The sequence below is a fragment of the Monodon monoceros genome, unplaced genomic scaffold, assembly GCF_005190385.1.
Source record: "Monodon monoceros isolate NGI ecotype Baffin Bay Population unplaced genomic scaffold, NGI_Narwhal_1 Super_Scaffold_19, whole genome shotgun sequence".
Classification (NCBI taxonomy): Eukaryota; Metazoa; Chordata; class Mammalia; order Artiodactyla; family Monodontidae; genus Monodon; species Monodon monoceros.
In genome coordinates, this window is record NW_021703775.1 from 77,239,829 (window position 1) to 77,257,071 (window position 17,243).

Consider the following 17,243-nt stretch of genomic DNA (forward strand, 5'->3'; position numbering starts at 1 on the left):
GAGAAGAGTCAAGAATTATCTCCGGGATTTTACTTGGTCTGCCTCTTGGACAGTGACATCATTTGAGACAGAAAACACTAGTTAAGGACACAAGGTATTTCAGGGGAGGGTGAGGAAAAGGCAAAGGAATGGAAAAGTTATACACATTGAAATTCCCAAGAGGAAAGGTCAAGTAGACAGTGCACCTTATAGATCTGGAATTCAAAAGAGAAGGTGGAGCTGGAGATGCTAATTTGGGAGCCATGTGCACATAGATGATAAATAAGCTATGTTGTGGGTGTGCTTTGGGTGATGAACATAGAATGAGCAAAGGAGAAAGACTTACGACAGACCTCGGGGACCTTCCACAATTAGTGATAGAGGAAGAGCCGCTAGCAAAAGGGACAAAAAGAGCAAGCCAGAGGAAGGGCTCTTGTTGTAGGCAAGCCATGGGAAGGAATAGTTTCAAGAAGTGGAGGTAGTATTGAATGGCCAGGACCTGCTTATAACTCATCATCTTTAATTTTTATTAATATCTTTGAAATTGTACCCTCTACGTTTTAGTATTTATGAAATTGCTACATGGGTAATAGTGTTATCTATGATAAATATCGTACTGACTTCACCATTTTTGAGGCATAGAAATATGTTCAAATAAATGTTTCTTATACGCACATTAGCGTAAAAAAATCTTGGCATTTTATTAAATATCTTTTTCCTTTCGTTGAATGTGACATAAAAGGTTGTCATGTCTGTACAGACAGGATGCTCCATTAGTCTCTGAATATATTATAAATTATCAGGCACTCTAGTAACGTGCAAGACGGTTCCCAGCATATCATTATACCTGATAGTGGTGTGATTATACAAACGCACGGAAATTACAAAAGCAGAAAATCATTACCTCCTGTTTTGTCATTACTTGTGAGTGACAAAACACCTAATATTGATTTAGCAAGTGGTTTGTTGCTTCATGTTCTTTACTTAAAAGCCTGGTGTTTGCCTTACTATTCAGTTCAGCTTAGTAACACAAGTATTAAAGATCAGCCTTGTTAGTACAATAGAAATTGCCCAATATTTACTTGTTGAGCCAATGCCAATGGGAAGTTAATAGGTCAGAGCTGCAAGAAAAATAATGTTCTGTACCTTAGGGTTTTTTATTACTGTTCCGTTATAAAAGCCATCTTCCCCCCTGAAGTTGATTTTTTCTATAATTTTACGTTCTCCTTCCTCTTGGTTGAATTTGGAGGTATTTCCTTGTCTCACCGAATGTACAGATAAGCAGACACACAGGTCGGGTGAGGCAGCATTGTGCAATAGAGCAGAAGCCTTCCAATCAAGAAACCTAGAGCAAATCCTGTGTCTCTCCAGCTGTGTATCCCTGCACAAGAGAATTCAATTCTCTGAAACTCATTTTCCTTTACTCTAAGTGAGGTGTCATAAAAATTAAACGACTTCCTGGTGAAATATCAAGCCTACAGTACCTGACACATGATCCATAATTAATGGTAGTTTATTCCTGGAATTTCACTCCGGTAAGAAAGAGATAATTGTCGTAAACACCCAAACTGGAGTTCCCGGTCTCCTTTTTCCCCCTTATTCTTCCTCATTTTCTTTCTTTTTCTTGGTAGTTTTCAACATCAGTGATGGCTTTGAGCGGCTGTGTACACCTGGAGTCGGCTCCATCTGGCGGACACTGGTTCTCCCAGGGCGTGTTCAGCTCCCTGAGCTCAGGGCTGATTTCTCACTCACTGCAGCCTTCACAGCCATCTTCACCTCTAGGCTGTTCTAGACACTTTGGTGCATCTTACAGATAACATTAACTACCAGTGAGGGCATGGGTTTTGGAGTCAGGCCACATTTCAAGATCCAGCTCTGCTGCCCATACCCCCAACTGTGTACCTGGGCACGTCTCTTAATCCTCTTGGGTCACTGTTTTCTCAGTTAAGGGGACCACCATCCCCACCTGGTATGGTTGTAGAGACTAGAGAGAATCCGTGGAAAGCGTATAGCCGGGGGCTCTTTAATGCTGTCGAGATTATTCCTGTTATTGTTCCTACCAGTCCTGCTGACTCCATGTGTGTCTGTAAGTTTCGAATATGGGGTCATTTTGAAATGGCAGAGGATGTTTCTAGCTGACAGAATAGGACCACATTTGTTTATTCATTAAATATTATTATTATCTTTTTCCTAGTACCTTTGTGTTCCAAGCATAGGTTTAAATGCTGAACAAGACAGACACATCCTTACCTTTATAGAGCTTATATTCTAATTGGGGAGACCCCCATCACACACACATACAGTTAAAAACAACTAAAAAATAAATTGCTGGTCATAATAAGTACCATAAAGGAAATGCACAGGGAGCAGATGGGAAAGGCCTCTCTCGGACGTAAAAAGAGCTCGCTATTGGAGAATGGAAGAAAAGGCATTTCAAGCAGAGGGACTGCATTTCAGGCATTTCTCGGGCAGGGACGTTCCTGGCCTTTTTGAGTAACTACAGGAACGCCTTTGTGGCTGGAGTGCATGGGGCCTAGTGAGCAAAGGCTTACATAAGGGCCAGAAGTGCCTCTCACTGTCAGCCTTGATAACAGTCCGTCTGTTCCTTCTTATTTAAACTGCAGACCTGAAGGCCATACATCCTACATTTTCATTTCACTCCAGTAGGTACTTTTTCCATCACCCAGGGGATTAATTATCCAAGTGATTTTGCTTGGGTGGCAGAGATCGTGAAACCTCTTCATCTCTGCTGGTTAGTTCAGTGCTGCCTCTTTCAGGGCCCTGGGAAGGGACTCTGTGCTGTGCTGTTTTGCACAGTCAATTTCATATTCCCTGGTAGGATTCTTTTGGTCTCAAGTATAAGGATGGGCAAGAGCATGCTGTAGCTGTGGGGAGGTGAATGAGCTATAATGCATCTACCTTTTCCTGCATTGAAACAAGTGACACGGAATCTCTGCCTGAGGGTTGCTGTCGCTCATAGGCAGGTTTGTGTCCAGATTGTCATATGATGAAGAATTCTCAGTTCTGGCCTTCTCTTCTTGACTTAGTTGAGGAGTTTGAGAATAGTTGGTGTGTAGAGAGGGGATTTAAGGCAACTTAGCTTCTTAAAAGTATGTTATAACATTGAAAAAGAAGATAAGTGAAAATTCAAACCAGGAAAAATCCATTTAGAGTAGGAAGGTTGAATGTAGAAATTCAGGTCATAGGTCTTACTTATTTTTTAAAATTGAGCCATACATAAAATTTTGATCTTTCTTTGGCCTAAAGGACCATGATCCTGATCATGACCGAGACTGTGATTTGCATTGTACATAAGAAGAAATCTTCCAGTCCTAAAAATGGAAGAACTAATTAGTACCATCACCAAAACGGAAGCAATTGTTTCCATGTATCTGCAACCTTCCTTTCCATGTTGTGATTTTTAAGGCCACTTTTCCCCCAGATAGGAAAAAATTCCTGACACTGGCACAAAATGTAATAAGCAAAAAGATGCATTTTGGAGCCTGTTTTCGTCTTGTGGAAAGTGCACAGTCTTTGGATCCTGCAGGTCTGGGTTTAAATCGTGGCTCTGTGACCTCCTTCTAGTGTGTACGTGGTGGGCAAGTTGTTTCATCCCTCTGTTCCTAAGTTTCCTCCTCTGCAAACTGAGTATTCTTATTCCATTTTGCAGAATTGCTCTGAGATTTGAGAGATTTATACAAAATGCCTGACATGTATTAGATGCTCAAAGGAAAAAAAAAGTAGTTGCTATTGTTAATTCTGGAAACAGACCAGATTTAGTGAACTCACCCTCTGACTGCTATCAGCCTAACATTGCAAATCTGATTTTTTAACAATTATTTTTCAGGACAGTGTGCTATCAGTTATAATATACATGCTTTGTGAGAATTAAAGGAGATGACATAGTACTTAACGTATAAGATGTGTTCAGTAAATGATGCCTGTTGCTGTTTCTGTGCTATGGTGTCTTTTAAAATATCTTTTTGTTAGAGAGGTGATAATATGAGACTACATAAACCAGTCGGAATTGACATTTTATGAGAAATGAAAAGGCTTAAGGGGTCAGAGTTGTCCTTATGGAGGAAGCCTATTCACACGGGCTTCTTTCCACGTCACCACTCTGTCCACAGAAAACGTTCCACAAAGGAACTCACCAAGTACTAGTGTGACAAGAAACAGACTCCAAGGTACTCATTATTGATTCTCTCATCAACTGTGTAGGTGACCTTGCAAAGTTAAAGTTCATTGTTTGGTTTGCAAAGACACTTGGCTAAAATGTTGGAAAAACTGGAAAAGGCCATGATTATTTTTTACCACGTTTCCCCAGCATAACCACATATTCAGCTGTCAGGCAGCACTGCAGGTCAAGGCTGCCACATCACGTTCATTCTGAGGCGTTTGTGTGGCAAATATCTTGGACTGTTTCCCTCAGGTCGGAGTAGTTGTGATTTAGAGGGTAGAATTGTGTCTTCCCATAGGAATCAGTGGTGGAGGCCTATTCACCCATGGTCATGGTCATTCATGTGGATTTCTGTATCTTCACACTTTTAGGATTAGTCTTTGGGGGAAATGCTTAGAAGTTCTGCTTCTGAACCGTGTGGACCAGTGGACCCCATCCCTTTGCTCCCTCCAGCCTTTCCCAGGAGCTCTCTCCCTCTCGCCTTCTTCTCTCCTCTTCAGTCAACTCATGGAATTGTATCAATATTATCACTCAGTCTCAGATTGAGTAAAGTAAAATGCATTTAAATAAATTTGTTTCCCCCCATGAATATAAGACCTTTCAATTCATGCTCTTCTTGAATCACAGTTTCGGCTGATGGACAACTCGAAGCCATTACAGAATCCCTTAATCATGGGATTAGTGCTAATAACTTATTCCTTGTGCCTTCAGTACAGCTAATGCTAATTTTCTTCTTGTAGTTAATCTCTGAAAGTTAAATTTGCACCATATGTATACTTACATATGTGTGTGTATATATATATTTATATATGTGTGTGTGTATATATATATTTATATATACAAATATAAATATATATATTAGTTGCCTTATAGCTAAAGCTTAGAAAAACCACTTAAACAGTTTTTAAGGGTAACTGCTGATTTAATCAGTGAAGGTTCCACCGTAGTTTCCTTGTATTTCTTCCTACTCTCTTGAATGTGGGTTCTTTGGAATTGTTTTCTAAGCAGAGATTTCATTTCTTGTTCCAAAAGGAAGATAACAGCATCTTTTGATGGGAACACTTAAAATGGGTTATCAATTACTGGCATCTATGGAAGATCTTAGTACCTTGTAATTTACTGAAGAGGGAGGTTTTCGTGTTTATCATGTGCCATTAAAAGTATTCCAGTACCTCTCTTGACAAGATAATTAGGGAAAATTGCACATCAGGCAAAGTAAACTGCAGGCATAGAAGAATAGGTGGGTGGGCGAGGAGGGAAAGTAACGTTGACTGAGAGAGACTGTATTCAGAATCTAGTCGAACACAGATGGACTAAAGCTGTTATGGTTTAGCCATTGTCCATTTTGTAGATGAGTCTCAGATACGCTGCTTGCCAGGGGATAGCAGTGAAGTGTGACAGGAGAACTCTTTTAGATGACTGCCCCCGAGAGAGAGCTAATGTCTGTCACAGAAAGAATCCTGGTTTTGAAATGGTTGTTAGTGAGGGCGCTTAAGCGCCATTGGTTGACAGCTGCTTTGTGACTAGGCGAGCAGCCCCAGCCATGCGGAGTCCAGACAGATCTGGACGCTTGGTCTTAGGCGTCACTTAACCTCTCTGATGACAGTCTCTCACTTGCCTGCCACAGTAATCCATGGAATAAGTGCAGGGTTTCTTTCCTCTTCCATCGGGCATGTCGCTCTGATTGCAAGTCTTTGTCAACGTGAATCATCTTAATGGGATGACACAGTTTCTTATTTCCTTCTTCACTGCGTTGTTTTCAGACTTCACTTTGCAAATTATGAAGGAACATCAGGAATTCTGTGACTTTCATATACCACTGGGTGTACAGTACGGGAGAAATCGCAGGTTTGGTTACAGACCACTGCAATAAAGCCAATATCACAATAACGCTGGTACATGAATGTTTTTGTTTCCCAGTGCATATAAAAGTTACATTTACACTATACTATAGTCTATTAAGTGTGCGAAAATATGTCTAAAAAACATGTGCAGACCTTAATTAAAAGATACCTTAGGGACTTCCCTGGTGGCGCAGTGGTTAAGAATCCGCCTGCCAATGCAGGGGTCGTGGGTTCGATCCCTGGTCTGGGAAGATCCCACGTGCCACGGAGCAACTAAGCCCGTGCGCCACAACTACTGAGCCTGCACTCTAGAGCCCGCGAGCCACACTACTGAAGCCTGTGCACTCTTGGGCCCACATGCTGCAACTACTGAGCTCGCGTGCTGCAGCTACTGCAGCCCACGTGCCTACAGTCTGTGCTCCACAACAAGAGAAGCCACCACAGTGAGAAGCCTGCGCACCACAGCGGAGTAGCCCCCGCTCACCACAACTAGAGAAAGTCTGCGTGCAGCAATGAAGACCCAGAGCAGCCAAAAATAAATAAATAAATAAATTTATTTAAAAAAAAACAAAAAAGTTACCTTATTGCTAAAACAATGCCCAATTACAATAGGAACACCAAAGATCACAGATCACCATAACAGATATAATGATAACGAAAAAGTTTGAAATATTGCGAGAATTACCAAAAGGTGACACAGAGACCCGAAGTGAACAAACTCTGTCGGAAAAAATGGCACCAATGGACTTGCTTGACCCAGGGATGCCACCAACCTTCCATTTGTAAAAAAAAAATACAATGTCTGTGAAGCGCAATAAAGCAAAGCACAATATAAAACAAGGTCTGCCTGTGTCTTTCAGGGGTGACCTTGCATTCTTTGAATAGTGATAGTATCCGAAGAGTTTTGAAATTGCCGTCCATTTATACTCGCTATTTCCTGTACAGGCCTTGTGCTTTCTTGTCTTAATACTTTTGTTCATATTATTTCTGCTTCATTCCTTTCTACAATACCAAGCTCAAGTACTTCTCTCAATAAGCCTTCTGGTGTGATCGATATCTACCTCCTCTGAAATGACAGCTTTAGTGACCCCACTCGTAACTGGAGTATAATTGCATGTCCTTTGTCAGCCCACACCATTATTCTGCAGTGTTTTTTGAGTATGTATAATGCAACTGCTGGATGAGAGCTCTGTGTTGCAACTCTATACCCTCCCCAGTGCTGAGCACAGGGCCTTGTCCGTAGGGGACACCTAAGTTTTGGTTCATTCTCCCGTCTATTTGGCATTCATAAGGCACGTGTCGAGTGTTTCCTTTGTACCACACACTGGTGCTTGGTACTGAGAAGCTAAAGCTGAAGAAGATGTGGTATCATCTTTGCCATCAAGTGGTACATGGTCTAGTGAGGGAGACAGGCAAAGTAATAAATAAAGCATGTTATGAATAGACGGATACTCTGGGACATTTTTATAGATAGGGATATTTTTGTAAATGTTTAAACCGTGTCTTAATAGAAAAATAGGGTTTCTCTTGAAGTGAAAGTTAAAAGAGCATTTTTGAATTGCTTGATATTTTGACTTTATAAATCGCTGCTGTTATCCCAAGTATCACATCCTGATACAAATTTTAAAGTATGTTGTGTATTAACTTTACGTAAAAGAAAAACATGTCTTGGCACTTAGGGGGAATTCCAATAAACAGGGTATCGTATTTCAGAAGAGTTGCTTTTAAATGATATGAAACCTAACTTTGATCCTGTCAGAGGTCTCACTTCCTGCTCCTAGGTACTTTCATTGCTACTCTACGAACCCTGGAAGCTGGGAGTTTCTGTTAGTGCCAAAGGCTGCTTGAAGGCCTCTTACGGTTAGAAAGCTTGAAACTCATCCCGCGTGGGGCATTGGGATTATGCTGGGCAGGAGGCACTGTGCTCTGTCCAGGGAGAAGCATGAGACCAAAATTAAGCCCTCCCCGTCACCCAAAAAACACAAACTGATCAACCAAGCAGAAGTCCTTAAATTTTTTTTTCAAGAGTTTAACCTTAAATGACTTAAAAAAAAATAACATTATAAAGACAGCTAAGTCAGGATGAAAATATTGATGTGTGCTTTATTCAAGTGGCATTCCTTACTACAGATAATTCAAGTGAAAGTGCAGGTATCTCTTCTTTTCTATTTTAATTCTGTTTGAACACAGTATCAAGGTTATGTCTACTGTCAGTTCAAGCCTCTGATATAAAATTTATGCCTGAAAGTTGGGGTTGTTTCTTCACTTCTCTATTTCCTAAATCCCTGAAATAATAAATTTGTTTACATTTCTATAAGGAAGCTCAGGTTTTAAATTTTTCTTGTGATATGAATAAATAATGCATAGTAGAAGGTGACAGATCTGGGTTCATTTCCTAGCTAGTAAGCACTGGGCAGTTCTCTGTAGAGAACTACAGGGTACTGTAGACCCGCATGAGACAACGTGAAAATCATATAGTACCATTTGAAACACGTTTGTTTCCCTTTATATAAACTACCTGCACACACTGGTGGTTTCCTGTCTTTGATTAGGCAGCAAGAAGGGATTTGTAAGAAGTAGCCTTTCTTCCTAGGTTTCCAAACAAACAAAAAACTTGTTGTTTAATAAAGGAACCAAATCTTACCAATCTTAACATACTTTCTTTGTCTCTTAATTTCAGTTTGTCCACAGTAGAAATTGAAAATCGAGCCCAGTCCCTTCATCTCTTCGAGACGTTGAAGACCAGTCCCGAAGCCTTTCACAAGCACATGGTCAAGTATATTTATCCCACGATTGATGGCTTTGATCATGAAAGACTGCTGTATTATTTCACTCTGCTGGAAAGCTGTGGCTGTGCAGATTTGGGGAAATACACCATTAAACCAGAAACCCACATTCGGCTGCTAAAGAAATTTAAGGTAGTTGCATCAGGTAAGTTAATCATTTTCCTGCTTGAACTCATTCTTTAAATTTAATCTAGGGCAATTTTCTATATACAGTCCTGTTCCTGCATTGTGGCTGGCATAACTGTGAAACCACAGTATTTTTATGCTAATCGACTTTATTCTGTCTCCGACTCCTTTAGTTACTGTTGAGGGAATTAAATACTGGAGAAACTTAAGTCACACAGTGACTTAACGCAGACCTGGTACTAAAATCCAAAGTTTCTGACTAGTACACCAAAGGTGTTTTCCCTGCTTCCACTGGTTTTATTTTATCTACATAAATGACAAGGCTGAGACACTTCCCAATAGGCAATTTGGCAGAATTTCACTTAAGTGGACCTACATGTTTAAAGTATGTATGGAAACCCTTAAAATAAGAGCCTTTGAATCTTTGATAAATTGTGGAATTTTTTTTTTTTTTTTTGACGGTACGCGGGCCTCTCAATGTTGTGGCCTCTCCCGTTGCGGAGCACGGGCTCCAGACGCGCAGGCTCAGCGGCCATGGCTCACGGGCCCAGCCGCTCCGCGGCATGCGGGATCCTCCCGGACCGGGGCACGAACCCGTGTCCCCTGCATCCCAACCACTGCGCCACCAGGGAAGCCCTGTGGAAATCTTTAGAATGGTGTCTGTAGCTCATAACTAAGAAATTAACCGTGTTAATACCTCTCAAATCTGTATGATACTTTACAATTTACAAGGCACTTGCAAAGCTGCATTCATCTGCTATTCATAACAACTGTGAGTATTTACTTCAGTTTATCAGTGACTTACTGAGTAGCTGAATTAGACCCTGGACTAGACACAGAGGAAAGGGAGTAAGATTCAATCCCTGCCTTCAGGTTGTTGATGAGGTACTAGATGAATAACGAATATAGTGCAGTTTGGTGAGAGCACTGATAGAAGACATAGGTGCCATGGGGGGATTGAAGAAGCGAAGAGATATTGCCATCTCCAGGATATAAATGAGGACGCTGGCGCTCACAGCAGTTGAGTGACCTGTTCAGGGTCGCACAGTTGGTTAAGTTGCAGGCAGGGATTGGAACTCAATCTTCTGATGAATCTCATTGACAAATGAAGCTGTGCTGTAACTAAATCTTTTCATTCAGCCACGCAGAGGGGCTGTGTGTGTATTTGAAAGCTCCTGTATGGTTATCTGGGAATGAACTACTCTCTTTTTTCCCCTTTTCTTTCCGATAGGTCTTAATTACAAAAAGCTGACAGATGAAAACATGAATCCTCTTGAGGCGTTGGAGCCAGTCCTTTCAAGTCAAAATATCTTATCCATTTCCAAACTTGTTCCCAAAATCCCTGAAAAGGATGGGCGCATGCTTTCCCCAAGCTCTCTGTACACCATCTGGTTACAGAAGTTGTTCTGGACTGGAGACCCTCACCTCATTAAACAAGTCCCGGCATCCTCCCCCGAGTGGCTGTGCGCCTATGACGCCTGCATGAAGTACTTTGATCGTCTCCTCCCAGGTGACCTCATCACTGTGGTGGATTCAGTGACCTTTTCTCCAAAAGCTGTGACCAAGGTAACCAAAAAGATAAGAGCTTAAAGTAGATTGGCCGCTTTAGAAGAAATGAAAATTGCTCTTACATTCTGTCGATTTTGTTTTTATTTGCTTTCTTGAAATAGGGAATACTTAACATGTTTGGCAGTTTTGTTTTTTGTTAAGCATGAGGTATTTTAATTGGGAGATCATTTTCCTCTATCACAGTTGTGCAGGCAATATAAATCAGGCTTAACCGTTCTAATTTGCATGTACATTTTGTTCATGTTATAGTTCTCATAATATGGCATTTTATAGTAAATATTCCATCCTGTTCTTTCCAATTGACAAGTGGAAAGAACCTCTAGTGCCAAGCCCACATTACTTGCACTCAGAGCCAGGCTACCAACTTAGCGACGATTAAGTCCAGGTCTTAAAACAGTTTCGCGTGAATGCTACGTAGTACATGACTTGGTGGTAGAATTACCCATGTGAGTCTGTGTGGCAATTTCCAATGTCCGCTCCATGCCCAGGTCTGAGCCCTTTAATTGGACTCTAACTTCTCCTCTCGATCCTTTAACATTGTAGAGTTTCACACAAAATAGATAATGTGGGTTATTCTCCTCCCCTTCTTGCCCTCTCACCCAGACGCCACTATTCAACAAATGTGAATTTCTCATTGCTTGGACACGGGGCATTGTCTCTCCTAGAAAATCTCCCAGCTGCTGGTCTCAACTGCTGAACTGCATTGCGTTTGGAACTTCCTTTCATTTTCTCTTCCCTACCTTTGCTGCTGCCTTCTCTTTCCCCCAAGTTGGCAAGTCTGCCCAGGACCCTATCCCATGAATTTTTATTATAGCTATTATTATCATGAAAATTGAGTGTAGAGGCTAAGAATCCAAGTCATTCATCTGGAGGTTGGCCCAGGTAGATGTTCAAACATCTGTGGGGAATGCTAGTTTTAACTAACTTGCTAGATTAATAGTTGTGGATAACCAATGACTTCATTTCCTTATTATTGTAACTCAATGAATTTAGTTAATAACTTGGTTTTAAATTTTACAGCCACTGCTATAAAGAGGAGATAATCATTTTTGTTGTTTTTAAGGAAAAAAGTAAGGATGATTGTAAAGGGGTGTAGCGTGATATATTTGAAAAGAGCACGGGTTTAGAGTCACATGGCTTTGAAGTTTGAACCTGCCACTTAACCAGCTACGTGGTTTCGCCTCAGGAATCTCTGTTAACTTCTGTCTTCTTCAGGCAGAGGCAGTGACTGAGGAATCTTGAAATAGATGACAGTATTATCCTACTTTTAATAGGTGAGGAAACAGAGGTTCAACAAAGTTAATTTGATAATAGAGGAGCCACAATTTGAACTCAAGGAGGCTTATTCCAGGGTCTTTGCTCTTAACCACTGAATGGTACTATTTCTAAGAAGTCATAGAAACAAACAGCTAGAGTCAAGGGACCTGGAGCCTTTGTAGGGACTGTGGGAGAACAGTGGGGCCAGAGAGCCCCAAGCATTTTCAGTCCAAGCGGAGCACCCTGTCTCGGGATGTTTCCAGAGCAGGGCTGAGTCTAAATGAGGAAAGCCCGGCAGGAACCTCACAATGTCTGGGGAAAGACAAGAGTCCAGCAAATACTGGGTGACTCTCCAAGGATGAGAAGAGGTTTGAGTCCAAGTAAGTACTAGCAGTGCCACAAGTACATACTGGAGGGAAGGGGCTGAACCAAGTGGGGAGTTGAAATCCAAGGAAATGGCTCCAGAGCTGGGACCTATGAAACGGCTGAAGGAGCTTGACAAACAACCTGACTGGCCAGGAAGATGGAGGGGCCCAGGGTGAAGGAGGTTTTACATATTTTATATGAGGGCAGAGACAAAGCCCAGCATGGCCAGCCAGGGCCACGTGCTAATTGTGAGCACGGTATGGGGTGGACAGACAGCCTAGACGTCCCAACAGCAATTACTTACTCCTGATTAAACAAACTTAGGAGTTGGATGTAGAGTCTACTCAGTTTTAGTTGGTATTTATGATGTTTTAAGTCAGATGATTTTAAGTTACAGCACATTCTCATCTCCTTAGTTTCTTAATTGTATATCTTTAAGATGCCCTCCAACCAGGAGAAAATGTATGACACAGTTGTTTGTGGACATATGTGCATTTTTTCCTGAGGAAAAGATGCATAGCTGACCCAGTAGGGGTTGAGTCAGTTAATTGTGGCGTTGCTTTGTCTTAGCTCAGATGGTGTAGTTCCCAGCAAGATGTTCTTTTACTGTAAACTATGTTAAGAGGCAGTTTTCTACTAAGTCAAATAAGGTATAGAAAAGTGAGAGAGAGAAATTAATTTGATACCTTTCGTCTAGCTTTATATTTGTTCTCATTTTATTAATTGGCAAGCTTTAAATTTTCCATTCAGAGAGGGAAAGTATAAAGTTTAGATACAATGAATGTTTGAAATCACACAGTGCTATCCTAGAGAGAGAGAGAAAGAGAGTGTAAAATTCATATTGAAATACAACCCTCACATGTCAGAGGACACATTTGGAAAAGGAAGTGCATCTGGACGTGGCCAAGTTTGCAAAACACCAGATGTTGCCACAGCTTGTACATGGTGTTAAAAATGTAAAATAAGTGTATACTACTCATATATAGTGTGCAGTTTTGAAACGTTTACCCACATTTAATTCAGAGCCAAACGTTTGGAAAGAACTGGTGAACGTCCAGAGAGCCTAACGAGAACAGTAAGCAATCAATTCAGAGAGGAATGTCCCAAAGCTGAACTTAGTACCCATTCCATAATGAAATAAGCCAGAGGAGGCGCTTCGCCTTCATAGCAGAATTTGTAGAAATCCTGGGGAGAATGTTCACAAAGCATCATTATGTCATGTAGGCCAAGAGTGAATTTGCACGACATTCGAGGTGATGCATATGCAGAAGGGAAAAGAATACACATGTTTAAAGTGCATTGGCTCCAGTTCTGAATGGTTGCGTTTCAGTTGAGTCAGGTCAGAGTTGCTCTCCTATTGCTTTTCCGATTCAGTCATTAGAAGCATTTTTGCAGAGAACAAGTTAGTGAGTTAGAAATTAGGAAAGTGGTCGACAAAGCTGAAATGCAGGTCAGAACACTGTTTGCCTGGTTCAGACATGATGTGGTTAGATAAGGGGGTGCTTGCATGTAACCCCAGCCTTTGTGTTTTACACTCAACACTCGCTTTCAATTGCTGATATAGCTACATCCAAAAATAAGGACGTGGAAAATCCTCATCCTACTTAGGAAATGCTACTAAGTTTTGGCCCGAATCCTTCTTTAAAAACCCCAGTTAAGGGCTTTTCTGGTGGCACAGTGGTTGAGAGTCCGCCTGCCGATGCAGGGCACACGGGTTCGTGCCCCGGTCCGGGAAGATCCCACATGCCGCGGAGCGGCTGGGCCCGTGAGCCATGGCCACTGAGCCTGCGCGTCCGGAGCCGGTGCTCCGCAACGGGAGAGGCCACAACAGTGAGAGGCCCGCGTACCGCAAAAAAAAAAAAAAAAGCCTGTAAGAAACCGAAAATGAAGGGTTTCTTTTCTTTACAGTAAAATTATTATAATTGAGAGTTACACTCCCAGTGAAATTAGAAATTCCTTGAGGGCAAGGCTGTTGCCTTTTCTCTCAAATGCCCCAGTATCCAGCATAGTATAAAGCAGGCACTCCTCAGTGTGGTTGTTCAAATAATTATTATCATAGGTTGGCTATTCTTATATCTTTTGATCTTTGGATGCCTTAATATTCTTAAAAATTGTTGAGGACCCTAAAAAGCTTTTGTTTATGTAATATCTGTTGATATTTGGCATATTAGAAATTAAAACCAAGACATTTTAAAAATATTTGTTTAATTCATTTATAGGTTAATTCGTATATAGATCCATTTATAGGTTGACATGAATAGCATCTCTTGATGGAAAATGGAAATACAGCATTTTAAAAAGAATGAAATAATGAAAGTGACATCATTTTACAGTCACATGTCTGGGTTGATAGAACACAGCTGGGTTCTCGCATTTGTTTCTGTGTTCAATTTTTGTCGTTCTGGCTGAAGAAAATGAAGAGCTTTCAGCCTTACACAGATACAAGGTAGAAAAGGGAGGAGTGCTTTAATAGCCTATGGTGTAATTTTGGGTGTTCTTTGATGCTACTGTAAAACTCAACAAATGATAAATTCTTAAAGACTAGGTGTAGTGTGGAGTCAGAGACCCTATCCTTGATCTTTCTGTGCTCTCTTATATTAAAACTGTTGTTTTGGATTGCACTTTGATTGGATATTCTACCCATGTATGATTTGGAATATAATGCATTCAGAGTTTGGAAAATTGGCCCGCTCAGTTATACAAATCATCCAAATGTTGATACAGTGCATTATACGTTCTCAACAAAGTCACATGGGTTACTCTGAACGCCCATCTTATCCAGTGAGTTTTTAAGTATTGGGAAGTTGTCAAGCTCACAGTGGTAGGTACAAGTTTTCCAAAACTCGAATTTTTGCTTGAAAGCTTCAATTGTATCATTGGCGACAAATACTGTGAGTTAATTTCCTGGAAGTGACACGCTCACTTTGTTCACATTGGAGAAAATGTTTGCCGCATATTCGAGTCTGAATAGCTATAGTTTGTCTACCTGTTGTTCTTTCAAGCACAAATGGTCATGCGTGCCAGAGCAGCTGCTTCAGCTACTCATGACTCAGACAGTCACACAAATGCTTTTTCCTTACTACGCTTCAGTACACGGTGAGATGTTTCATGTGTATCTCTCAGTTCTTAGATATGCAGATATCTAAGATATGCACTTAGATGTGCACTCAGTGGTTGAGATTTAATAATATCAATCATTTTTACTCCTTCATCAAGAACATTCTCAAGTGAAATGCCAATGGAGAACACAGTGACACTTAGTACCTTTTGGTGCCACTCCCTTGATTGTGCAAAGTCCCCACAGTTTTATCCACCATTGCTTTTTCACCATCATATAAGTGTCAACATAGTGAAAAAAGGTAAATAATGTTTTAGTGGTAAAAGTCAAAAAGGTGAACAATTTTGACTTTGCAGACCTCTTGAAAGAGTCATGGACTCTTGTGGTTTGTGGACCACACTTTGAGAACCACTGTCATAGGGTATTGTTTCCAAAACGGCAGCCAACCTTGAGGCCCACATGAAAGAGCATTTCAACTTCCTGAATGTTTGTAATTTAAATAATAATGAAGATATGTCTGGTAAGTGCATAACAGATTGTCTTAAAATTTCAGTTTCTCAAAATAGTTTAACTTCTAATCAGCTTTCCAGATGTGGACGTGTCAGAAAGAATTTGAAAATGTAAATGGAATGTGTACGTGGTAATATCATTATATCATCCTTTGAATTTATGAACTTGCAATATATTTTTTCCTTCTACAGATTTCCTTTTATAATTTTTTATCTAATATATTTATTTTTTAATATTACTCAAGCTAAGCAGGGAGTTCTCTGGGAGAGACGTATAAGAGAAGGGGCTCAGAGTAAGGGTGCAGCTCCTGAGGGGCACTCCTTCAACCTGGTTTCCTCAGCTTTATTCCCAGGCCAGGATCTCAGCTCAGAGAAGAGATGATTTTTTTTCTGGGGCCTGGATGCAATAGAGTATGAGGATGATGCTTAATCATGGTTCCACCCCGCCTTCACTCATAGCCCCTTTTAGAATTCAGAAAGATGAAAGTAAATATCAACAATAAATAAATATTTTTGGCAAAGCTGGAATTAGGGAGCATGGCCTGGATCTGCAACCCAATGGTCTGTCTTTCACAAAAGTTCACACTTGTTTGAAATTTGACTAGTTAGAGCTGCTATAGAAAGTAATTCTAGAGGGAAGCCAAGGGTGAGTGCACACTGAGGACACGCAGGGCTGGCGGGGAGTAGCCGTGTTACGCATGGCTTTGAAGTCTGCTCTCCTCCTGTGGGGAGGAATAAGGAGGGGAGAGATGCCAGAAGTGCTCTTCCCATGGTTTCTGCCTGTTGGTTGGAGTGAAAGTTTTCTCCTCATAATGGAAAGATGAGAGGGCAATGGGCTTTTTGTTTCCTTAACTAATTCAGCTTAATAATGAAACCTCTTGCCAGTGAGGGGAGAAAGGAGTCCAGGGTCTGTCGGGACCTGGTCCTGATGTCCCCTCTTCCTGGGGCCACACCTCTTGTACCTATGAGTCTCGTGGCATGTCCTCCTGGGATCAGTAGTGGCAGCAGCACAGCCTGTGCTTCTGAAAACTCTAAGGTAGGTCAGAACAGCGCACTCTTCTGACTCCCTGTGGACTAGGCTAAAAATCTACTCTCTCTTCTATTTCCTATCTCACATTTTGCCCAACTGGAATGATGATTAAAGCTCATCAGAAGTTAAGCAACAAGCTTCAGTGAGAGTAGAAATATGCCAAGTATTACAGCTCAGCAACTTTAAAATGGCCCAAATTTAAATTCTCATTATTAAATTCCCAGGAAGAAATTGACATCCTTAAAATCAAATCCTCTTGCCCTTTTAGTTAAAGTTCAATTACATCAAAATCCAAAATTCGTAAGTTCAACAAAAGTAAAGTTCAAAGATGATATTCCTGGTTTCTGCTCTATCTTAGCCAGAGAGGTCTGAGTTAGGTGTCTGGGTAATATCAGGTTCCTTCAGCAGAATATACCTTCTTACACTTGAGGAGTATAGCTTCTTCAGCAAATCTGAAGTTAAGTTAATCCCACTCCAAGTTTTCCATGCATCTCATTTTTTAAAACTCTAAAAGAAAAAGCGAAAAAAATTAAAACAGT

At 40.9% G+C, this 17,243-nt stretch overlaps 1 protein-coding gene across 5 annotated transcripts in view; it reads left to right on the forward strand.

The window, feature by feature from the left end:
* NBAS (neuroblastoma amplified sequence) overlaps nt 1-17,243 on the forward strand; it is a 339,068-nt gene that overhangs the window by 225,766 nt on the left and 96,059 nt on the right. For all 5 annotated transcript variants that reach the window (XM_029231716.1, XM_029231717.1, XM_029231719.1 and 2 more), the window contains 2 exons: nt 8,684-8,934; nt 10,147-10,481. In XM_029231716.1, coding sequence (XP_029087549.1) covers nt 8,684-8,934; nt 10,147-10,481 — 586 coding nt within the window. The remainder of the gene's footprint in view (nt 1-8,683; nt 8,935-10,146; nt 10,482-17,243) is intronic.